The 25,548-nt window shown below is 45.8% G+C and overlaps 1 protein-coding gene across 1 annotated transcript in view; it reads left to right on the top strand.

Annotated features, from left to right (window-relative positions):
* Positions 1-25,548, top strand: part of ANKHD1 (ankyrin repeat and KH domain containing 1) — a 1,380,661-nt gene that overhangs the window by 522,260 nt on the left and 832,853 nt on the right. The window contains exon 15 of the mRNA XM_078653327.1: positions 8,728-9,471. Within this exon, the coding sequence (XP_078509453.1) occupies positions 8,728-9,471 (744 nt within the window). The remainder of the gene's footprint in view (positions 1-8,727; positions 9,472-25,548) is intronic.

Below are 25,548 nucleotides of genomic sequence, written 5' to 3'. Positions count from 1 at the left end.
CGGAGCCGCGGACGACGCCTGCCGGCGCTCAGGGGTATTGCTACGCAAAATTTTCCGGATCCAGTCTGACGCCTGGGGATATTCTAAGGTAAGGAATATATCACTAACTAATGTCTCTTACAGATATATCGTTACACAAGTAGTAACTTGTGCAATTAGGGGAGAAAGTTGCTTAAAACCATCAAAGTGTAACATTTTAAGTCTTCTACTGGTAAGATTTACTTCATGACAGCTTTAAATATCCATCCAGTGTAAAGGGGAAAGCAAAATCATTTCTCCTTCAGTATCTCTATATCGATAATCGTAATCACTGAATTGCCTCAACACAAACACTTCACATAATATAAATGTATACGGTACTTTTCTCTCAGTAAGCCATTTTTTACTCAGCAAAGCAGCACATTTTAATTTAAAAAGTCAATAAATAGTGACAGACAAACTTTTTCAGAAGCCTTTTTTTAAAAAGAGAATTGAGAAAAATATGGCATGTAGCTGGACGCCTCCTTTAATGCAGCACACTCTACCAGTTCTAGTTCAGGGGTCTATGACCTTTTCTGAATAATATCTACTTGTGTTCATTGAAAATCACTCTGAGGTAATAATATTATTAGTGTTGTAAAAGTGACAACATTCAACAAGATTAAATTAGTGGTCAACCCGTGCATATTTACCAGCAGTGGTCACCTCCGTGCTTCAGGCATAGTTGCCAGCAGTAATATAAAAAATGTTTTATTATTTTGGAATCTCTCAGTATAGGTAATGCATAACCGCCATAGATGCTCAATTTAATCATTAAAATAGTAAAAAGTCTCACAAATGTCACATCATTTATCACTCAAATATCCGGTTGAAACAAATATTTTAAAAATTCAGCTATTTGACTCCAAACATCCGCTTATGAGTACTGAAAATGCACTTTGCAGTTTTTTTTTCTTATATATTTTTTTATTTTAACAGTAAGACAAGATTAGGCAATACAGATATCAGGTGTTTCGCAGTGAAATACAGAACAGGGCCAGGCGGGGAAATATACAAACAATAATCACTGTAAGAAGTAAAAGGCCCATCACGGGTACACATAACGGAAAAAGGAAATAAGCAATCTATTAACCAATCAAAAGCAATCCCACCCGCGCGACCCCGTCCACAATATTATGGGATAATTAAGCCAGCGAAGACACCCAGACCATAAAGGATTCGTGAAAAATAAACAGCCCATCTCTCGTAGAAGGAAAGAGAAAAGACAAAAGGGGCCATAGAACAAAAGAAAGGCAAAATAAAAAACCCCACCCCTAACCCCCCACCCTGCACCCCTGCAATGGCTACGGCCTAACCCCACTAGCAGCGTGCCTGTCGCCCAAGAACTACCCTAAAGGAAGGGAAAAGAGAAAGCGGAGGAGGAGAAAGCAAACACACTCCCGGTCTCCCATACCCCCCGCCAACAGCGACCACCCCGAGACATGGTCAAATCAATATGTAGCAATTATACAAACCAGTCAGGGGAGGATAAACAACAACCACCCAGTTCCCGTCACAATATAGGCACAACCCCGGCATTGCCAAAAGCTATTGTATCGGACCCCAGCGATAAAGTTCAGCCCTGGCCAGTACGGTCCGTCAGAAGAGTCTTTACCACTCGAGCCGCCATTTTGATGGTAAAGGCAAAGCGTCCATAAAAGTTCTTGTCAGCACAGGAGGATCGAATACAGGATAAAAGTTCACGGCTGGAACGAGGAAAGGTGTCCAAGTACAGCGAGTATCCGAAACCATCACCAAGGAACTCGTAGCCACATGGAAGACCGTCTATAGATGTGATGGGCGGCAGCAGGGTCAGGCAAGAGACGCTAGCGAGAAGCACGGGCTTGCTTGTCGGTAATAGGGGACCGTCAAGGTTCATGAATTCCGGGTTATGCACGGGGACCTCGACCTCTGATGTGCAATGCACCGCTGGTACCATCTCTAGCTGGAAACTAAACGAGGTGTCGTCCTCAGGTTCCAGGATACCGTCCACTTTAACCATCAGTGTCCGAAACACAGCGACTGTGTGCGAATGGAGCGCCCCAATGGCGGCCACAACGGCCTGCAGCGATGGCGTGCCTTCCGTCCGCTCCATCCCCTCTCAATAGGCGACAGAGCCGGACTTGAACCCCGGAGGCCGGCTGCTCCGGAGTCGCAGGCCACGCAAATCTGATATCAAATAATGGGCGCTCCTCGTCTTACAGAACACACCTTCGCCGTCAGAGAGGGCCCCAGCCCGTCGACCCTGGGACGGCAGCAAGGTCTCCAGGCACCGGACCCCCACCACAGCAGCCGGCGTGGCACGCTGGCGTGTCCCCGGTGTAGATCGTTCAAAGGATCGTCACAAAAAGACAACAATTCAGGCACTGTTCGGGAGACCGTGCTCAGTCCAGGTCTCACGGCCGATGTTGTTCAACTCTGACCCGGGTAGTCCAGAAATGGAGGCCCCGGCTTCCACACGTTGTTAGGCCGAGAATGGAAACACGGCGTATCTTCGTTGGCCGATGAGGCAGAAATCTCGGGATTGCACCTTTAGAAGCAGTAGACCTTCATAAACAAGGAGATCAGGTGTAAGGTCAGGATTGAAGACAGGATAATCGAGCTGCTGGCGGAGGTCGGCGGAGCCGGGAGCTTACGCGGCCATCTTGATTCGTAGCGTAGCTCCTCCTCCCACTTTGCAGTTTTTGTTCAAATATATTAATTTAACCAAGCAAAAACGTTGAATTTAGTAGGCTGGGCTTCATACAAGAAAGTCATTAAAGGTATCTTGAGTTGCCAGTAGCCCACAAGATAGTAAGCCTGTTTTAAGTATTTTTTCCGGTTACTGGTAAGCTGATCCGGGACCAGAGAGCGAACCCATTTTGATTTTGTTTTGTCAACAACTTCCCAAAGCCTCGCTTTAAGCTCTTCACTCAAACTCTTTAGATATCAGGAGAACGTATTTTCAGTTTTGTGACAGATCATATTGGTTGCAGCATGTGTGGCTGTAGATACACAAGGCTTTGAATTTTTAAACTTGTTTTTCTTCAGTTAAGTCTTTTCAGTCACAAGCTAATAGTAACTTCTCCATTAGTTGGCAATGCTCGGGCACCTGATCCAGTTTTGCTTAGTTTTTTTTCCCCCACCATCTGGTTTGGATGTGTACTGTTCGGGCACCGCATTTGTTGCCTAACTGCTCTTACCAACAGGCCCGCTCGATCTCTTGACCTTACACAAAAACTCACTGTAGCGGATGCTGGATCTTGTTTTTACTTCTGCACTAAATGTTCATCAAAAAATGACCTCCTCTTGACTGTTCTCCTCATGAGGTGCTCTGTCTCGCACCACAGGAACCCCTGTCAACGACAGTGCCATTACAAGTTCCCCCTGACCATAGTGTGAGCAGTTGTGAGGCTTCTTGGCCTCATGTGCACCTGGAGGTGGGTGGAGGGCCAGGATGTTTTTCTTATCACGAACCGCCTAGCAGAGACACTGAATGCCAGCATGTACTAATAAAGTATGTGTCGTCTGGCAGATCACGAGTGGCATTGACACCCAAAGGTGGAACAGGGCATCTTCCAACAATAGGGAGAACCCTGGAAAGATGTTTTTCCACTGCTGAGAACATGTAGTGTTGATCATTTTATGCTTTGCTTTTTCTGCAAGAGTACGCGTTGGCTGATAAATTCCGGCTGGAATGGAACATGAGGCCTCTGTATTCCTTCCCGTACCTGCCTCCAATTCTGAAAAAGATCATGAACAGCCTGGCCCATGTCATCGTAATGGCTCCAGATTGGGCAAGAAGACCATGGTACCTGGATCGTCTGGGTCTAAGCATCTTTCCTCAAATCAGCCAGCCACTTCTCAAGGACCTGCAGTCTCACTGTGCTCCATCTGAATGTATGCAATCTACATCTCCGAACTTGGAGATTGAGCAGTGGCAATTAGCTTTATTGGTTTGCTTCCTGTAGTGATGGATGTAGTCCTTGTCACCAGGTGCGTTCAACGGCCTCTGTTTATGCTGAACACTGGAACAAATTTGTGACCAGCTTTAAGAACTTGAATGTACCAAAATGAGGCACACTGTTCAGTGAGTCCAGGTGACCCTTTCTGCTTTACAGGGGCTAAAATAATAATCCGAAATGATCTCTTTAGTGGTGGTGTGGGCGTGTAATGTAAGCTTATCAAGAGATAATATTAAGCATTTATGGCACACAGAGTCACTAAGAGAGAGACATACTCAATAAAGAAATCCGACATCAATATAGAAAAACATAGACTTTTATATGAATTTATATGAATTTAGACAGCAAGATTGTCGTAATCTAGGAAGTACTTTGAGACGACTTACAGGACTGTTCTTCTGGACGTAAGGTAAGTAAAAACAAGGCCCAAAGTGGCACCAACAGGTGAACTCTGTCTGCTCTGGGCTGTCCGGGTGCAGAGATGGTTTTCGGCGTCAGATGCCCCGTGAAAGCCAATGGGAAACTGTCCTGTTGAAAAGAGGCTGCAATTAGGGACTGGGGCGGCCAGTCCATTTGAACGCAGGGGGCTCAGGTCTTGAGGGTCTTGGGCTAGAAGGAGCACAGTCAGTCCACTCAAACTCTTGCTGGGGTATTGTGTGCAGTGGTGCTTTTTCTGGCTAGAGACTCTCGTGGTTCTCGATTCCTGCCGAAAGAGGCTGCAGGTGGCCAGTCTGGCCAAACCAAAGGGTGGGCTTAGCTCCTGAGGGTCTCAGGACTACGTTTGCATCGTTGCCTCCCTCGAACTTGGGCTATGGAGCGCAGGTGCTGGGGTGCTTTAAGGGGCTGGGTCGCTATCAGTCAGAGGATAACTGTGTCTTGTTGACTTGTTGAAGGGGGTACAGGGCATCAGGGCCCCTCTCGGGCTGCCTGTTGGATCCTGGCGTCCCTTGATGGTAGGTTGTGCTTTGTGCTGTTGCAGTCCGGACTGGATCAGCAATAATCCTTGGTTGGTGCAACAGGTCTGGTCCCCAGGGTAGATGTTTGCTAGGGCGGAAGGTGTATTGGGCGGGGTCCTGCCAGCTACAAAGATGGCAACAAGACATATCTGACCTCCTGGAGCATGAAGATCTTTCTCCTGTCGCACTGCTCCTTCGGTGAGCCGGATGACTTGCAACACTGTGGTCTTGCAGATGCTTTAGTGTGGCTGCCGGCATAGGAGAGCAGCTCCCTTACTCCAAGGGAGCTCTTTCCCGGTTGTTGAGGTGATGGACAGTCCGCCAGGGTTTGGGGAGGATATCTAGCTTTTGGTGAAGTCTTTCCCATCGATAGGCGAAGGGCAAGCCACCTGGCAGAGTTTTGCTGCAGTTTTTGGTGCGGATCTTCAGTTCTTGCTCTTTGGTCCTTCTTCTTTCTTCCTCTTTTCTCAGTAGTTTAATCTGATTTCCTGGTGTCAGGGGGCTTCCTAAACACTCAAATTAGGGGCCGTTATGGTGGCTTGTATGGTGGCTTAAGGGGAGTGAAGGGTAGTAGCCAATTGGCTTCTTACCCCTGGGGTCACTACCCACCTAGATGACCACTTCCTGTAGGGAGTGAGCACCACCCTGTTCCAGAGTTCCTAATTTCACCTCTCATGATGGTGGAATCCTTTTTTCGTGTTCACTTCAGGCTGCCCACCCTAGAGGTGTGTTCAGCCTGGTAGTGTATCATGCCTCCCTGCATAGCTATTTTCCCACCTGTCCTTGTGCCAAATGGGCCTCATGGAAGGGGGTGGCATCCTCCAGGCGTGGGAGAAGCCAGGCACACATATCAAGGTGTTATGCTCTTTGAAGCTCACTGCCTTGACATGCTAATTTACTAGTCATCCTGCCAGAGCAGGCATTGTTTCTGACCTCAGAGCGCATCTCACCTCCTGAGGGTTGGGGGCCTTCAGAAACTCCTGTGTGAGGACTAGTAGGGTTCAGGGGTACCTCTATGGTAACCTCTGGGAGCATGTATTAATAAATGCATCACTGGATACAGTGTGGGTTTATTAATACGAGGTGTTTAACGCCATGTGTGTCAGTGAAGCCATTATGTATCACAGGGGCATATCTGCTCATGCAGATATGTCCTCACATAAAATATAATGCACCCTGCCCTAGGGCTCAATGGCCTGCTGTAGGGGTGACTTACATAGATTAGATGCAGTAACTTTAGCATGACACATAGGAGTGCGCCATGTCATGTTTTCACTTGTGGTTTGCACCATGTTGCCCAACCTGCAATGGCAATCCATGTGGAATTTGTGTGTGGTTACCTTAGGGTGCCATTAGATATGCTGCTGCCCTTAGGGACCCTCTTTAGTACCCATGCCGTAGGTCCCGAGGGTACCATTTACTAGGGACCTAGTGGGGTGCTAAAGTCTTTAGCCAGTTGTGTTACAATTAGACAACACCTTGTTTTAAGGAAAGAGCACTGGCAAGGAGGTTCGCAGGCTTCCTTGACCTGTCAGAGTTCAAAACCAGCATCTAGTAAAAGAGGGCAAAAAGTGGGGGGACATCAAAAAATAGTTTCCTACACCAGTTGTAGGATTCGTAGGAATGACCCTTGCATGCAAATCTCAGGGTTGTTCTATTTGGTTTTCATCTTTGGATTAGTAAGGCCTTACAGTGGGGAATTATTAAAGGTTATTTGCCAGGCCTTTTGGCCTTTCTAAGTTTACCTTACCAGCTATCCTTGTTTAAATCTACTGTTGTGTTGAGATTTATTAAAGCTTTGATCACATTTCTTCCCAACATTTTTTTGATACCTCAGTGGGATCTTTATTTGGTCTTGATATTGTTCAAGTAAAGGCCCTTTGAACCTGTGCATAGCAGCGTATTACATTTTCGAACCTTAAAGGCCATCTTCCTAATTGTGATTGTCAGCTCATCGTGTGAGTGAACTTCCATGGCAACCGCCCACACCACCTTTATTCATGTTGGTGCTGAGGACTCTGGCGGCTTTCTTTCCAAAATTCTTTTTCATATAAGGCAATCCATCCCTTTGCCAATGTTATTTGCTCCCACTAACCCCTTGAAAGAGGAGAGGCTCCATCGTTTGAACCCCAAAAGGGCTTTAAGCTTCTACATTGATCATACCAGGGACTACCGCATGGACAATCAATTTTTTGTCAGGTTCTCTGGAGTGAAGAAAGGGAAGACTGGGCAGAAGAGGACTTTGTTGAAGTAGATGGACCTTTGCATTAAAATCTGCTACACATTGCCAAGTGGCAGCCTTCAGAAGATCTAAAAGTTCATTCCACTAAAGTTAATGCTGCTACAACTGCGTTGGTGCTTGGAGTGTTTGTCCTTGATCGTTACCGGGCTGCGACGCAGGCGTCGGTGCATGCATTCATGGAGCACTCTTGCCTGGACACCTGGTTCAGTTGGAAGGACATTTCGCACGCAAAGCCCTGCAAGCCTTTTTGGTCTGAGTTCACTCCAGAGAACCTAAAAAGAGGAATCTCCGGTTAGAAGTATCCATCATAAGAACATCACTTCAGGGCTACTACTGTCAGGTGGATACTCTAAGCATGAAGTTGCTTGATGACACCCTGTGATGTTTGGGAGCATTGCTATGGAAGAGGTTTTCTATATCCTGCCCATCACCTGGGGAAAATTGCAAGGTGAGGGATATGCAGTTGGATATAGTATCCACCAGAAAGAACTTTACCAAAGGTAAGTAACTTGTTCTTTGCACATCTGGTCCAAATCATTAAACTTGGTCCGCGCAGCACTTGCACTGTGCTCGCAGAGTCTCATGTAATACAAAAAATAAATCTCAACAGGCTATCTATTACTTACAATTGGTTAGTTCCCACGTCTCTTTCGTTTCTTTGCCTCCTGTTGGTCAGCGTCCCCTGGCTTTGGAGTCCTTGTGCATGCCATGGAGCATGGACCAAGTACTGCTTCCTGTGGCCAGTGTCCTTCCACCGGCCACAGGTAATTTTCCACATGCACTCTTTGAGAGTGCATGTGTCTAAAGTACCTCTCCTTCATACCTGCCCTTGTTTTTAACCCCCACTGTTTTGTCTCCACCCCACCCACCTGCTCTCCTCTGTTTCTAACCTACCCATTTCCATTGTTGCTAAACCCCTTGCCCTCCTGCTGCTTTCCATTGTTTTTAACCGATCCCCCTGTTTCAACCTCCCTTCTCTCTCACCAATATGCTTCCCGCCCTCCTCCCGTGTGTTGCTTAACCCTCCCCCAAACACCCGTGGTATTTTGTTTTCATGTTTTTTTCATGTTGCACAGCAGTATGGGCTGCTGTGCAACATGGCTTAAAGTAGAAAAGTGCTGTGACATGGTCAATGCTGTCGGTTTCATAGTGCTTTTAATTTTTTTCTTCAAGCCATGTTGCACAGCATCTCGCATGGCTGGGCAGCATATATAAAAAAATTAACAAAGCCAGTAGTTTTCTCATAGGTGAAAGCTATTGGCTTTGCCACTGCTTTTTTTCCTATCTATTAGGGTAGTATTCCAAAGTGCTTTCAGGTGTAGAGACCCAAAGTGATCTTTTTTGTTAGAAGAAAATAACAATTATAATTAGCATTTAGTTTATTAACTCATTCTTGTGTTTTATTTCTCTCAGAAATGTGACTAGTTGATCTCAGTTTGTAAGGACAGCTTTATGCATCCTTTATGTGCTATGAGTTTGTTGATTGTAGCCTGTTTTTATGCGTTGGGTGTCACGTTATTGGTAGATGATTTTGGTGTCAATTTGAAATACTTGTTTTTGTACTTAGGTGCATGCAAGCAGGTGGTGCCTGACTCTCTTCAGGTTGCGGATCAGGACTTGTTAACTCCGTTCAGCACATATCAACCGCTGGAATGTATAGTAGAGGAGACTGAAGGGAAATTGAATGAACTGGGTCAGAGAATTAGCGCTATTGAAAAAGCACAACTGAAATCTTTGGAATTAATCCAAGGGGAACCTTTAAATAAAGATAAAATTGAAGAATTGAAAAAGAATAGAGAAGAACAGGTGCAGAAGAAAAAGAAAATATTGAAGGAACTTCAGAAAGTGGAAAGACAATTGCAGATGAAAACTCAGCAGCAATTTACCAAAGAATATTTGGAGACTAATGGTCAGAAAGAGGTGCTGCTTAATATGCAGCAATGTCCACACAAAGATGTTTCTCCGCAGTTCGAAACAGAGCACTGTTCACATGAGGGAAATTTCTCAAATGCTCTTCTTGTGGATGAACTGTCTAAAGATCAACAGCCGCCTCATCCGCAACCAGCAGATGCACAAATGGGATTTAGCTCAATTCAGTCTTTCTCTCCTTCACTTTTAAATGTATCCAGTAATTTAGAGTGCAAACAGTCAAGCTGCCTTGAGCTTCATAAAATATTAAGTACACAGCAGATGGTTGAACAAGAAGGTTTTGATGCACATGATCAGGATCTGCTGACTGAAGTTACAGATGGATTAATGGTTGCAAAGCCAGCACAGACTCTTACTGACACACTTGATGATATAATTGCAGGTGAGTTACAAAATATCCAGTATTTCTGAATGTATTCTGCTGTGAATTTGGGTGTCTTTGGAACAGTTAACATTTAATTTCATGCTTCTTGAATTTAAACCTGCTAAGCAAGAGGGGCTATAAAGAAGTAAACAAGTTTACTTTAACATATTATAAATAGTTGTTTCTAAAAAATGCCATGTGTTGTGATGAATGTGAGAATGTTCCCTTAATGATTTATCAGTCAGTCAAAAATACTTTATTCGGTTCATAACAAAAACCATAAAAGTATACTACAAAATTCATCAGAGTCAAGACATTAAGTTAACAAGCATTTACAATGCAACGGTTTTGCCTTTGTAAAAGTTACAGCTATTGGCATTGTAAATGACACATTTTTTATTTGTGTTGGTTTTAAAAACAGATAAATAAATGGCATTGCCATTTACAATGCCAATAGCTTAATCTCTCGCAAACAGTCTGAAGAAATACGGTCCAACCAGTCTGCTAGATGAGACACAAGGTCAGAAGATTAACAAATGACTGAGGCGAGTGCATTGCCAACTCTAAATATTAATGAAACCTCGTTCTGCAGAAGTCCTCTACAAAATTCATAGTATTCTCATCAGAAATGAGGCCAACTTGCATCTGACTAGTAACCCTTCAATAAACAACTGTTTGCTGATATCTGGGTTCTAACATCATTAAGTAGGGGTTAGGCAGCACCACACAAATTAGCAGATGTGCAAAATGGATGTTAACTAGACTCCGGATGCATGTGTGTTTAATGGAGTGGAGTATCACCAGACTCCGTACTTTTGACAAATCTACGAACTTAATCCGATTATAATACAAATTGCTCATGTTTGACAAAACAGGCCTTTGGTCCAACAAGAGCACATCGTGCCTGCAGTAGAGCACCAGATATATCATACAAAAGCTCACTGCACTTTATTGAAGAACTAAATTCTATGGGCCTGATCAAAGTGGCAATGTCTTTCACCATCTTCCTTGCACGAATGTACGTTTCAGAATATAAATATATATATATATTTTAACACCGCACTTGCAATAATAGTGCATGTAATTTCATAGTTCTGTAACCAGTGACACTACAACCCAACTCACTCATTCACCCCAGTAAGCGGCCAGTCTGCCCCGACAAACACTAGTCAATAAGTCCCATACGAGTCTAGTTAGGTGGCGGGAAACGCAACATGGCCGAGATTCGTTATTTTCATGCATAGCTATACGAACATGCCTCCTTGCATACACATCCCAGAGCGCCACAGGAGGCCTTTGTAAGCACCCAGATTTATATCCCCTCTGACGGCGAGGGGGTGGGGCTGTCTCGAGCGCGGGGATTACTTCAATGCGCTAATCCTGGGTGCTTGATTTCAGTTATACAAAACTCTTTGCAGAACGTGAAATCTGGCCGAAGCTTTTGAGATTTGATGGCTGGGAAGGCACGCACAAAAGTCATGTCGCATGGCAGTCACAACAGGCCACCGTTTATTTATTGTTGGGTATATAGCGTCCAAGAGGATGTCGCCAGAGCTGTGGAAAACGTAGTCAGCAGGGTACATGTTTCCGAAGCAGTGGAAATTCACCAGTTAAGATTTTAAATCACAGAGGGCAATCCATAAACCTGCTAAGGAAGCGCACTGGCCAGCACTCGAGATCTTGAATACCCAAAATGGACCCGTCGCCGGGCTTTGCCAAAAGCCCCACATAAAATGGAATCCACTCAAAGAGAAACCTGCCACGAAGAAAGCCCTCAATCTTTCCTAAGGCGTGTTGTCCCCGCGCTTATAGATTTGTTTAATGTACTATGTTTTTAAAAAGCGCGAACAAGCCCAAAACAGTGTCAGGGCGCTATACCGCAGAAGATCATTTGTAGCCCTTAAGGTAGTGACGTAACCAAACTGGGGGACGGCTCGCTCCTAACCCAGTCCGAAGATCTCAGCTCTGGGATCTGAGACAGCCAGAAGATGCCCCCTGGAGAACCCCGCAGGACTTTTGTTTACACCACTGCGTTGAGGAAAACTACCACTTCAAGAACAGCACGCTATTGTGAAAACACATGCAGTGGCTAATAAACGTAATCCTCGGCATCTCTTTCGTGCTTCCGCTGAGATACAGCCACATATTCACTCGCAGTCGCCTCACGGGAAATGGCAGTGCGGAGGGGGGTGGGGGTGGGGGGGATGGAGGGGGGCGGGGGTTTGGACGGACAGCGGGAGGGGGGCGGGAACGGGATAACAAAAATAGTAAAATATGCCGCTTACCTGCTAGCAACTCTTGCAAAGTGAAATCGCGCAGCCCACCCCTGCAAAGCACATGTTTGAAATGAAACAAACATGCCGATACGAAAAAAAATAACATCCGCCCACCGCCGCAATGACACACGAAAATGGGCGGGATGAGTAAAAATCGTGGGAACGCCCACGAATCTGCTCGGGGAATGAGTGACGCATCTCTGTTCCAATGGCTAGCTTCCATTTATGGAGAGGCGGAACGAAGCCCCATACTTGTTTACAAAGGTTTTCGCCTTCGCGATACAGCTTGCGCAGTAAACGCCAGGCGAAACCTAAAAAGGATATAATACATTGATTAATAATCGATTCATGACAATTTCATATGTTTAAAAAAAAAACATACATTATAAATACTAATAAAAACAGTAAAACCAGCACAAAAAGCACTTTAAAAGAAAGAGGACGCTGACTCCTGGGTCCTAAATGCATAGCTATGTACAATGTATCCAGTTAATTTTCCTCCTCAATCTCAATGCTATTGTCAAAATTTGCTATATTAAAAATCTCCCATACATTTGACAACAGCTGTAAATATAAAAGGGCAGGTTTAACTTGTCTAAAACCCTTATCTTTAATGAGGGGAATGATATACTTTTTACGGATAGGGCATAAATGCTTACAAAAAAAGATAAAATGCATAGTATCTTTGATAGAGAAACCGTCACAAGAACAAATCTCCAGTTCCGAATCCTTAGTCCAACCTGGTCGTTCTGTCAGGAGAAGGTGGAATTTGTTCAATCTGAACTTGGTCAATAAAAATAGATGATTCATATTATTGACGATTCTCAAATAAGGTTCTATGCCTCTAGTGGTTAACAATTGATGAGCCCTTACTGTTGGTTTACATAGTTCATTTTCTTCTCTTGCCAAATATGCCAATTGTTTATATGTCTCTTTGGCCCATTTTATGTCCCCTTTCAGCAACTTGTTTGGGGAATTAAACAGTTCCGGTCGGCCCAATCTAGTTGCTAATTTTTTAATGTAATTCAACCAGGGGATAGAGTGGCCATGCTCCAATGCTAATCAGTCCCTCAGGATCTCATGATTCAGTTCTAGATCCTGGTTCAGCCAAATAGAGATCCATTTCAGTAGCGGTGGTAAGGCTATGCGGTCTTCCAAGTATTCAACCCCACACTCTTGGTGAACAATATATCCAGGTGTAGACTGGGGGACACATAACATAGATTTCAAAAATGTGTCCTCCTCCACCTGCAAGGCCTTTACACTGTTTAGCCCCCACCGGTCCGCTCCATACATGGCTATTGATGTGCACTTGGCCTCTTAAGTTTTCAACACTGCCTCTATAGGCTTCACACCCAGTTTACGGGCGAAATCCAAGACAACCAAAATAGACCTAGCAAAGGCATTACGTTTGGCAGCCAACTGGGGCAACCAGGTAGAGTTCTCATCAAAGATCACCCCCAGGTAGGGAAATCTTGTAACCCTAGATAAAACATTCCCTTCACAGTTCATAGTCTTGATTTTTTTTGGTTTACTGCCCACAATCATTACATGAGATTTTGGAAAATTTACACTGAGATCCAGCGCCTTCATTAAAGAAGCAAATACATTTAAAAGACGTTGCAACCCCACTGCTGTGCGTGCTATTAAGGCGGCGTCATCGGCATAAAGTAGTGCCGGAATAGAAATGTTGCCAGCCTTTGGTATGTCTTTGCACGCCTCTGTTAGAACAGCACCTAGGTAGTTAATGTAAAGGGTGAAAAGTAAGGGGGCCAAAATACAGCCCTGCCTAATTCCGTTAAAGATCCCAATTTTGCCTGTGCTGTTACCCAAACGATCATACCTAACTGTAGCCGTAAGATCCCTGTGTAAGTCAGCAAGAAAATACACAATATTTTTTATCAACCCTTAACTTGAGGAGCAATTCCCAGAGTTTGGACCTATTCACTCGGTCAAAGGCCGGGGAAAGGTCCATAAATGCAAAGTACAGGGTGCCCCTTTTAGCAATAGTGTATTTCCCTATTAACAGTTGAAGGTTGAGGCACTGATCTATAGTGCCTCGACCTTTCCTGAAGCCATATTGTAGGCATGAAAGGGTATCTGTGTCCTCCAGCCAAGATGTTACTTTACTAAGGACCACTCGCCCTAACACCTTCACTGCAGCATCAATGAGGGAGATAGGGCGATAACAGCTAGGATCCCCCCTATTTCCCTTCTTAAAAATGGGTACGATGACCGATTTGGACCAAGTGTCCGGTATACCTGCCAAACAGACACTATTAAAAACATTGGTTAAAACTCTAGACCAAGTCTTGACATCTGATTTAAAGAGGTCGGCAGGAACGCCGTCGGGACCCAGAGCCTTATTACTAGTCATCTTCCCGATTGCGTCTGCCACCTCTAACTCTGTGACAGTTAAAGTATAGGGATCTGAAATAGTGGTGGGTGTAATACCCACTCCTACATGTTCCCCTTCATAGACTGACTTAAAATGTGCACACCATGCCTGTTCTTGAATACCACAATATAATTTTTCGTTGCAGGAATCGCTGAAAAAAGGTTTGTTTGACAGCCCAGAATTTAGCACTGTTCCTGAGCACGTCTACGGAGGTCAGTTCTACCCAGGCCGCCTCCCTGATCTTCCGTCTTCTCGTGTCCAGGGGTTTCTTATAACTTTTTCTTAATAGGGCCACAGTAACCCTATTCACAGGTTTACAATTCAGTGCGGCTTTTAGTTTTTCGTTAGCTGACGAGCAGTTATGATCAAACCACCCCAGCTCGGCAGGGTCCTTAACTTTCCCCTTTTGTGTAAGGTCTGCAGAAACCTGGGTACAGATTGTTGAATAGGCCTCTAAAACCTCCTCATTCCCTGCTTCAGAGTTCAAACATGTTTCCAACTCAAGTCCTACTTTAGATATTAATTTAGCATGGAATTCTCCAGGTATGATTCTACTCCATCTAAGTCTACGGGCCTGATCTGTCGGACGAATATCTGATTTGTCGTTCTATTTTGATCTATCATGGATTTCATGATCCGATCCGAAACACTGAACATCACTGGATTATGGTCACTGAAATGTGACCACACGGGTAAATATCCCTGTATCCTATCCCCTAATGTTGAACGAATGAAGATATAATCGATAACAGAATGACAACCATTCCCCTTAAAAGTTGGTATCTCCTTGTCCAACATTGTTGGGAGCATCAGACCATTATCTGCCAGGATTGTTTCAAGAAGACCACCCTGTACAGAATGTTCGAAATGAGTGTCCCCTAGTTCTACAGGTTCTAATTGGTCTAAGGACAGACACTCATCCGGACATCCATGAATATTAAAGTCTCCCATGATTATAAAGAAGCAATGAGTTTTATTAACCTCCCTATAATCTGCTAAGAACAAATTTAATGTGGCCAAGTGATCAGTCGCGGTGACTCTATCAAAGGAGTTATAAAAATTAACAATTAAAATAGTTCCCACCCCACTCAAGCAGATTTGTACTGCCAAACTATTACGTGAACCAGTGTCTAGTTGAGTGTGAGTACCAGGAATGTTAGCCGAAATTAAGGTGACCAAGCCACCCTTTGCCCTCCCCATGTTAGATTGAACTGCGGGGATGGAATAACAAGAGCACCCATCCAGACTCCGTATATTACCTGTATCCCAGGTTTCCTCTAGGCCAATAATATCGCCCATGCTAATGAACTCTCTCCACGCTGGGTCGTCTATTTTATTTTTAAGGCCAGTAACATTCCAAGTTACCAGCTTTATCACGGTGTCCCGTGGACCTTTAGCTCTAACCTTTGTCGCTGCGATGGGGGCACTGACTGCAGCGACAGGGGTGGTAATAGTAGTTTGGCTCCCTAGTCACTCGTTTTCACCCAAATTTGGGAGATTATCAAATCTGTTTAGAACTGGGACGAAAAAATCATATGGCAGTCTCCCTTTATATAAATCACTATTCATTTGTCTATTCTGTTGTGGTAGATAAAAGAAGCCCAATGGGAGTAGATTCACGTAATCATTTTGAATTCTGGCTGACCTTGCCTGTCTCAATATGTCGCCAACCAGCCTGGGGGATCTAAAGCTGATGACGACACAGTCACCCTTTAGGCTTTTTTTAGTCTTTCCCACCCAAGGGACCTTTCTGACCATCTTAATATTATTTTCCAAATAATTACCCAGATCTGTTTTGTTTGACAAATAATAAAGGGTTTTATTTCTTAATGAGGTCCAGTGTTCATTTTGACCCACCTTAATTTTCGGGACATTTGCAAGAATTATCGTGTAGGGGCAAGCCTCAACTGGTAAATTTAGTGGAAACTCTCTCTTCTTATGGGGCTGTGTTTGTGAACTTATACTCCCTGCTGGACCCCGAGGACCCTGTTTCTCACTCATGGCTCCAGTAACTTTTGGCTCCGCGATAGAGATACTTGGTGCCAAACTTTGAGGTGTTGCTAAGGGAACCGAATTCTCTGTGAGACTAGCAACACACACAGGAGGCGTAACTGAATTTGTACTGCTATCCTTAGTGGAAATAGTAGCAGCCCCTGCTGCGTCCATGTACTTATTCAAGAGTCCACCTAGTCTATTTACCTCTGCAGACATCCGGTTAAGTTTTGCTACTAAAGGTTTAAGAATACCCTTAATCTTTAGGTCAATGAGACTAGCTAACTGGTTGAGCTGTTCATCATCCAGTTTTACAGTGCTAGGTCCCACTGCTACATCATCCTCCTTTTCTAGATTTTTGATAGGTGTAACCACTTATTTCCTAATGGAGCGGGTGCCCATACGTTTCGACTGTTTTTCGGCATGCTCTAACCACTCTCGGGGCAGGGGTCGGGGGAAGCTGTACCGCTATATCTAACGAAACGTCCAGCTCAACATATTCAGATGTTTCCCTATCAGAAACCTCGGGATTAATGGGATTGCTGCAGTCATCCAGTCCCACTACAACCGGTGAAGTACACGTGGTAGGTGGTAAAGGGTGTGAGAAGTTGGCCTGATGTGCAGTGTTCACTATTCTAGTGATCACTATATATCAGTCCAAACAACCCTTATTGATGATTGGTTGTAAGTCAACCTTATAGACCAGCTATCCTAGTAGCATGGATACAAGCAGTCTAAGGCTAAACTCTAGAGGGCGTGTTAAGCCAGCTGTTTTACCATCACATTACCCCTTGAACACCAAGTGAAAGGACACCACACAAGTTGTTATGATAATAAACAGTGTATTTATTTATAACAAGACTACCCTGGCTCTTTATGAGACAGGGAGCTAAGCACACAACAAAACTCTTATAAAAATACTTCAAGTCGCACAATTTACACAAATGCCCGAGGGGCACGAAAAACCATATACTACAAAAGTGGAATGCGAATTACTAGCAGGTAAGTAACGATTCTCAGAGGCTTTAGAAACGCTAGGCCTACAATACTGAACACTTAGGTTAGGAGCAGGAGGCCTAGGGACGCCACGTGCAGAGTGGGAACTCTCACGCGTAAGGCGGGAAAAAGTCTATGGAAGCTAGAACTCACAAAGTTACTGTTCTCGGGCGAACCCGACTAGCTGGGACGAAAACGGGAGTGGATCCGAACACTTGGAGTGTTGGACTATGCTGGGGCACCGGAGTGCTGGATTTACCTAGCCCAGGGGCTGCGGCTGCATAGGGTTCAAGTTGCGTCGGAAACCCACGTTGACGGACCAGGAGCCTGAAGAAGAAGTTGCTGGCAGGCGGCCAGTGAAGAAAAGTTCGAGGAGATCCAAGCCTGGATCAGGGAAGAAGAAAACCTGAAAGCAGAGGGGACCAAGTTCTGAATCACTAGCCAGTGATTTGAGTGGGCACCAGGATGGCACCGGGCGAAGTCACCGCAGTCAGGTGAGTGGGCGCTGCTGGGCTCTGCAGTCTCTCGGACCAGGAGGCGTTGTCGGCGACCAGGATGGAGGTGCGAGCTGTCCCACGAAGGTACTTGCTGTCGACGTCGCTGGACCCAGGATTGGGCAACAAGTCTTGGCAAATGCAAGGCCCACGCGGTGGACCTAAAATGGCGTCTTGAGGGGACCAGGAGGGTCCAGGGTGCTTCTCTGAAGAAGGGAAGCAAGGGCCAGTCTGGAGCAACCAGACCAGCAGTGTTAGTTGTCGTGGAGCGTCGTGAAGGGGCCACTAGCCAACGGGCAAGCGACCTGGACAACGCGGTGAGCAGCAAAAAGCAGACGGGCCCCACGCCGATCTCGTGGATGCAGGGGGGCTGGACTTCGGTGCTGGAGCTGCTCAGGGTCGGGGCTTCTCTTACCCCAAGGCACTCAGTCGAGGGTCACTCAGGCGTCGTGCTGGACAAGCGTCGTGCAGTTCTGAAGATGGCCGGTCCCTCGAGGTCTCGTCGCACCCACGGATCACAGCTGGGCTGATGATGTGGGTTGAGGTCAGAGGTGCCAGGGAAGCCGGTTCTCGTCGTGATGAAGCAGTCTTGATCCGTAGGAGAGACTGGCAACAAACCGCGAAGCTTGGTTGGTGCCTGCTGTTGCAGGGTGACTACTCCTTAGTCGCAAGGGAGAAATCTTGGGAAGAGTCTTGAGTTCTTCTTGAAGAAGGTCGGTTCAGGATTCAAAGATTGATCTCATTTGGAAGGGGGCCAGGTCCTACCTTTATCCTGCAAAAAGGGGCTGGCACGCGACTAAGTCCTGCCCTATGGGTGGGACTAGGAGGGGGGTGGTTACACCCCTCTCCTTTGGCGGGCTTTCCCCAGGCCAGGGGCTGGAGTGCCCCTGGAACTGGTTTCAGCCGGCCTATGCACAGTGACCACCGGGGTGCCACTTGCAGTCACCTTCCTCTAAAGCCCTGCCTACCTAGGATACACAAAATCCTGTCTGGGACGGTGCTGGCACCGCCCCTGGCAGGAAACCCTTTGTCCTTGCCTCCTGGGCTGGGAGGACTCCCAGCAGCAGGAGGGCAGACTTGTGTCTCGGTGGCAGCATCCATTTTGTGGAGCTAAGGCTCTGTCTAACTTTAACCTGGGTTACAGGTTACATACATGTCGTGTCCCTCTAGAAGGGTGGAATGCTAACCCCGTCGCCAGAATTGGCGAGGGGTTAGTATTCCAATTCGTATGACACCTTACTCGACATGTTTTGATAAAGCGATACCAGAGTTGGCATATAACCGCGAGGATTATAATGCACTTAAGAGTATATGGTATGCGATATCATGGAAACGGCTAAGGGATGGATCCCGAAAGCCGCAGACAGGCTCAGCTCATGCCAGAGCACTATCTCACACGATTCCAAGCACTCTGCCTTCAGGATTGTCAAGGCCTGCCATAGGAGTGACTGATAGGAGATCTGTGTGTCCATTTTTAGGGTTAGATATAGGTATACTATATCTAAAGCAAAGGGTGATTACACCACCTTGCCCCAGCTGTCAAGCAGCCAGTTGTGTCAGATTTGGATGGCCAGCCAGGGGTGGCATAATACATGCTGCAGCCCCTGGTAGGCCCTGGGTACACCTATGCCCTGGGTACCTAAGGTACACTGTACAGGGACTGATAAGGTGACTCAGTATCCAATTAGATATGTACCTAAGGTACATGGAATCCATTTTACAGAGAGAGCAGTAGGCCTGGGGTCCTGAATAGCAGGGCCCCAGGTCAACTAAGTCAGAAAACCAGCAAAACACCAGGCAAAAAGTTGGGGGCAACCATAGTCAGGGATCTACCTTCCTACAAAGGGTCGCAGCTTAAACCTAAAGACTGTCGTCTGTCACTATTTATTTTATTAACCACCTTGACCAGGTAGTTATCCAAGGTACCAGAAACAGGTAGAACACTATGTTTCGACATGCTACAAGCTACAATAGGGGAAACCACAATACAAGTCAAATATATAACACAGTATATGCAACTTCCACGCTCATCACTTTAAAGATACTATTATTTAAGCTTATCTCAACAATTAAACTAAACCCAGGTATATTGTGGAGTCTCACTGTGTTTGTAGGGAGTGGAATAGAGAGGTTACCTCTGAATCCAGCACCAAAGTCTATGGCCCAGCTCTGCCTCGGTCTGCCACGGACGGCCACAGACGGCCCGGGATTAGCCCGGCGATCGCCCACGCGCGTCCCGCGGTGCGTAGTTCTGGCGCTGCTTAAATCGCGCCTCCAGTCGCGCTCTGCCGCGTCAGCCACGCGACGGTGCAGAGGACTCTGGGGGATGTTGTTCTCGGTCCTTCGTAAGCCCTGAGAGCCGTTCCCCTCACAGCTGGCAAGAAGGCTCCTGCTGCGCTGGCCGTTTCCCTCATGGCGATGGTGATTTCCCCAAGCTGTGGTCTGAGTCTCCAGGCGCGTCCCACGGTGCGTGGTTCTGGCACTGCTTAAATCGTGCCTCCAGTCGCGCTCTGCCGCGTCAGCCACGTGACGGTGCAGAGGACTCTGGGGGATGTAGTTCCCGGTCCTTCGTAAGCCCTGAGAGCCGTTCCCCTCACGGCTGGCAAGAAGGCTCCTGCTGGGTTGGCTGTTTCCCTCACGGTGATGGTGATTTTCCCAAGCTGTGGCCTGAGTCTCCAGGCGCGTCCGTAATGATTTATCATGCATCTATATTGCATGTTATTAGCTTGACCAAAATCAAAAGTTTTGTCACCATCATTCACATGGGTTTTATTTAACTCGAAGATTTCTTTTCCAGCAGAGACAGATTTGATATTATTCTTATTTCAAATGTCTTCCACCCTGGTGATTCCGATATAATCCCAATCGAAAAAATTATTTAGCCTAGGGCCTCTTTTGAGGGATTTCCTATGCCAGAGTGAGTTTTAGTTGTTAAATTTCTTTTTTTCATTCCATCGTTTTTATTGCTTTATTCCAATAGCTTGGTACCATTTTTGTATCAGAAGTCAGGGTGTCCAATATTGGGCCTTGATACACTGCACTTAGCACTATTAGTTCCTTCAACTCTGGCACCTGCACCCAGACTGTCAGGTCCTCACGTGATCTAAACACCAACAGTTTTAGGAGTGAGAACTGGGCTGCCCAGGAAGATAGCTGCTCATCTGCCATTGTGAAGCTGCCATCGTATCATGACTGAACACATTTATTAAATACCATACTCAGCTTCTTATTAGCCCATATAAATGAACAAGATAAAGCTGGCTCTTTATAGAGTATTTATATAGTATACCAAAAAAAGCTATGTTCTGTAAAGAGTCCTGCTAGCCCTTATGAGTGGACAGGGGCTTGCTCTAGCAATTCCAAGGTACTCTACCTAGGGTAGTGTGGTTGAGCAGCCGTAAGCTCATCAGAAAGGAATGTTAGACATTTGTGGCACACAGTCAATAAATGATGCACACACTCAAAAAGAAGAACCACACCAATTTGGAAAAATAACAGGTATCTTTATATGTGCTTTGAACCCAAGAACTTCTTCATCAGGTAAATACTTTTTCATAATAGACTTTTTGTAGTTTTAGCAATGTTAACCAACAGTGTGTTTTTACGTATAATGCTTTCCTATTGGAGAAAGAAAATCTACTGCATTCATATACTTACAGAGCGTTTCCGTGGGACCCGTTTAGACCGTGAAGTAGTAGAGGGGCAAGGACCAAAGTTACTGCAGCAGATTGGTCGTATCTGCCCTGGTGTGTCCGGGTGCAGAGGTGCTGGACGGGTTGGTAGCATTGCACTCTACGCAGTAGAAAGGAAGGGGGACCACCTGGAAATAGGCTGCCAGGGGGGACATGTCCAGGATGTCCCAACGGTTGTCAGGATTATGAAGGTCCTGGGAACACAGGGGATCAGTCGGTTTCTTTAGGCCTGGGCCGGGTCGCTCAGATGCAGTGTATTTGTGGTTGGCTAGCTCTTGTGTCAAGGCGCTCACTGGTGTCAGTCAGGGCCTACAAGAGGGACAAAAACAGGAGAGCTGGGCCACTCTTGGTGCTGTCCTCTGCGGTGCGGACATCTCTCGTTGGATGGCCGTCGGTGCTGTGGTTGGAGTCCTGACTGAACTTTCAACAAGCTTTTGTCACGGCAAGGGTCCAGCAACCCGGGTATTGATGAAGGGGGGACCTTGGAGGTCCTGGCATCGTCAGGCTTGAGAAGAAAACAGATCTGACCTCCTTGAGTGCACTGACCCTCTCTTGGGCGGCTAATGGTCGGTGGTCCCGGTGTACAGCAGCTTCTTTAAGGCAGGCATCTTGGTCAGTGGCTGCATGGGAATATCTCCTATACTCCAAGGGAAATGCTGGCTGCTGGGCAAAGTGCTGACAACCCTCCAAGGCTTGTGGAGGATGCACAGCTGCAGGATGTCATGTCTTTGCAATTTTTGAATCTCTGTGCTGCAGATCTGGTTTGGCATCAAATAAGCCCACAGCAGTCGTCCGTTCTTGTGGGGCTGGCTCTTCAGTGTCCTCTCCTTCTTTTCAGTATGTGGTAATTGAAGTTCGGGATTCAAGGAATGCCTAAATACTAAATTTAGGCACGTTAGAGAGAGGGGAGAGTAGTAGTCAATGGGATACATACCCTTGTGGTCACTACGCCCCTACATTGTTGCAGGGATTCTGCTCTTAAACAGAACTATCCTGGGAACAATAGAACATCAGTATGCAGGGATAGAGTCACCATACCACCTCAGTGTCCATAAATCCGGGCCCGTCTAGCTGTAGTGCCTCTCTTGCCAGAGAAACAAATGAATTGGCACCCCCAGAACACAACCCTCTCAACCCTCTCAGGGATCGCGGTAACAGGACACACCCTTTTGCTTTCACACTCGTTATTGTCCACAGTGAGATAACCAGGAGAAATGAAGAAAGATTTGGAATATTTTGTCAAACTACCATGCTCTGAAATGTAGTATACGTACCACAATTGGAAAACAGATGCATAATAAAAATACTGTAAGCATGGTTAATAATCCATATACCATGAAAAGCACTGTAATTGTATAGGACAGTGACCTAACCCCCATCCCTGGTACTAAAGCTAAATGATTATATGAAAGATCTCTAGGATTACCATCAGACCCCGTACCTTAGCATACACAGATGGACGCTCTACGTTTCAGCGGACGCAGAGCTCTTGCATCAGAAATCTCGTTCCATGTGTGTCGGTGGCTCATGTACTCATCTAAAGGATAGGACATGTGTGCGCATAAACAGCTGCATTCTTGTGTTATGTCTAGGTGCTAGGTGCTAGTGCCTGGCCAGAAAGAATAACAAGGGGCATTCGTCTTTGACTTTTACGGTGGTGCTCAGAATAAATCCCAGGGAAAGAACAGAATGTGAAAACATATGCAGGTTCCGTGTGAAGGTAAAATATGGCACAAAAGCAAGCTTGTTTATATAGTAACGTGCACAGTCTGGCTAACATAGGGAAAACTACAATAGGCTATGTAAGAAACGCATGACAATATGACCACTTCCTGTGGGAAGTAGGCATGACCCTGTTACAGTTCCCTAAATTCTGCTATCACCAAGATGGCGTAATTATCCTACAGTGGGGTGTGACTGACCTGGGTGTGCTCCATGCCTACGTTGTATACTAATTTCCTCCATGCCCTGTTACCAAATGGGCCTCAGGGCAGGGTGTGGCTTTTTTCAGGTCTGGGGAATGTTGGGACCGCATATCTAAGACGGCATGGCTCTGAAGCCTCTGCAGTGATATGCTGATTATTAGCCGCCCTGTTTGGAGGAGGTGTAAACACCTCCTGCCAGAGCGGGCTTTGTTCCTGACCACAGAGTGGGACTCCCACCTTCTAGGGGGTCAGAAACAGGTCTGTGGTGGCAGGCTGGACTGGACCGGCCAGCACACCGGTGAACGAGTATATTTAAGGGGGTACCTCTAAGGTACCCTCTGGGTGCATCCATTAATAAATCCATCACTGGAAGTGTGGGTTAATTAATACAGTGTGTTTGATCTGACATCTTTGGTTTCAGTGACCCCATCATGTGGCTTGGGAACTCTTAATTGCCGGTGCCCAGTACATGTACTTAAAATGGCTTCCCTGTTACCTGGTAATGTCCAAACATCGACTTGGATATCACAGGGGCATAGCTTCTCCTTCAGATAGGTTGTCACAAGTACTATAATGCACCCTGCCTTAGGGCATTAAGGCTTGCTGTAGGGGTGACTTACATATATTGCATGCAGTTTCGGCAGACAAGGCGCACAGGAGACGTACCAATTTGTGTTTTCACTTTTGTCTGCACTTTGTCACCCAGCCTTTAGTGGCAGTTTTCATGAGTCTGGTTAGAGGTCCCTTAGGTGGCACATTACATGATGCAGCCATTAGAGACCCTTTTTAGTACCCATTCCTTCAGTACCAGGAGTACCATTTACTAGGGAATTACAGGGGTACTAAAGTTGTTGTCAATTGGAGGAATAATTGTGCAGTTTTAGGGTAAGAGATCTGGCACTAGGGACCTGGATAGCAGGAACCCAGTGCAATTCTGTTAAAATTGTATCAATAATCAGGTAAAAAGTGGAGGTGACCGCATCAAAAAGGGCACTTTCCTACAGTGTTCCCTTATTCTTCTAACAAAACTGTGATGGATTTTGTATTTGGTAGTTTTGAAGGATGTATACTAATCTGGAAATGGAGACCATATTAAATAAGACTACTCTGCCTGCTATTGAGATAGGCAACGTGTTTGTGTGTCAGATTTGAGCCTGTCGCTTTAAGGATGGGGGTTAGATTAAGCACCTAGGGAGAGACTGGATGCCTCATAACCTGTATCTCAAGAAAGTTTAAAGCTTTCCTCCTCAACTTTTAAGTAGAACTGCCAATTAGTTGCATGTTTTCCTCTTGTAGCGGATAAGTTACAGACTTGTCTCCGCTTACTGTTCAGCCTGATAATGTGCCAGACTTATCAAGTACCTCTATCAGTCTCTAACCGAGGTTACTCCAACTCGTCAATCGCAAGCTACCAGTAGCTGTCAGGCACTTTCAGAGTAGCTCGCAGCCTTGACTTCATTTTTAAATATGCACTGGATCAAAACATAAGTGTTGTGTTTTCATTTCAAAGTTAACAGAAGGCTATGTTTTTATTTTACATAATCAGGCTGCTGAAAGTAGAGCCTGATGATGAGCAATGCATGACTCCGCTTTATGACCAAGGCAGCGGAGGTAAGGGTGAAGAACTGAAGCATTGTGATATTTAACTCTTAATTAAAACTTGTCAACTCAATATTGGTGCTGATAACAAGATGATATGTTCGAGGCATATGAGCTGCAGATAGTACACTTTGCATTAGATCGCCATCTGGTGTTGGGCTCGGATGGTTGCACCTTGTTGTCTTGGAAGAAGTCATTGTAGTCATGAGATACGTGACTCCCCCCTTTAGACGATAGTGCGCATGGGCATCTACTCCATCCTTAGATAGTTTTTTTCCGCCATTGGGTTTGGATGCAACTTTTTGCGCACCGATTCAAAAACTTAGTTTTTATAACTTTTTCGATGCACAAAACATCTATAACTCTTCAAATCCTATCCAAACTTCGACACAACCTCCATCTATTCGATTACGGTTGTTGACCCGGGCCGCAGGGTCTATTGACGCCGCTGGGTCTACGGCTCATGGAAAGGACACCGTTCAAGCCCTAGTGTGGAGCAAAATTCCCACACAGCGACCATCATAAGGTCTGCAACCTGTGCCTCTCGCCGGAACACGTCGAATCCAGCTGCCAGGCCTGCCCCTCTTTTCGATCAAAGAAAACTATCCGAGATAGCCGGGCTCGAAGACACATCATGGCGCAGAGATCAGCTCCGGAACCAGTGGACATCTTCGATGAAGGCCCAGATGTCCCAGAAGAAGATTCCGAAGAACTCGAAATCGT

The sequence above is a fragment of the Lissotriton helveticus genome, chromosome 7, assembly GCF_964261635.1.
Source record: "Lissotriton helveticus chromosome 7, aLisHel1.1, whole genome shotgun sequence".
NCBI lineage: Eukaryota > Metazoa > Chordata > Amphibia > Caudata > Salamandridae > Lissotriton > Lissotriton helveticus.
This window is presented reverse-complemented; position numbering and strand designations above follow the sequence as displayed.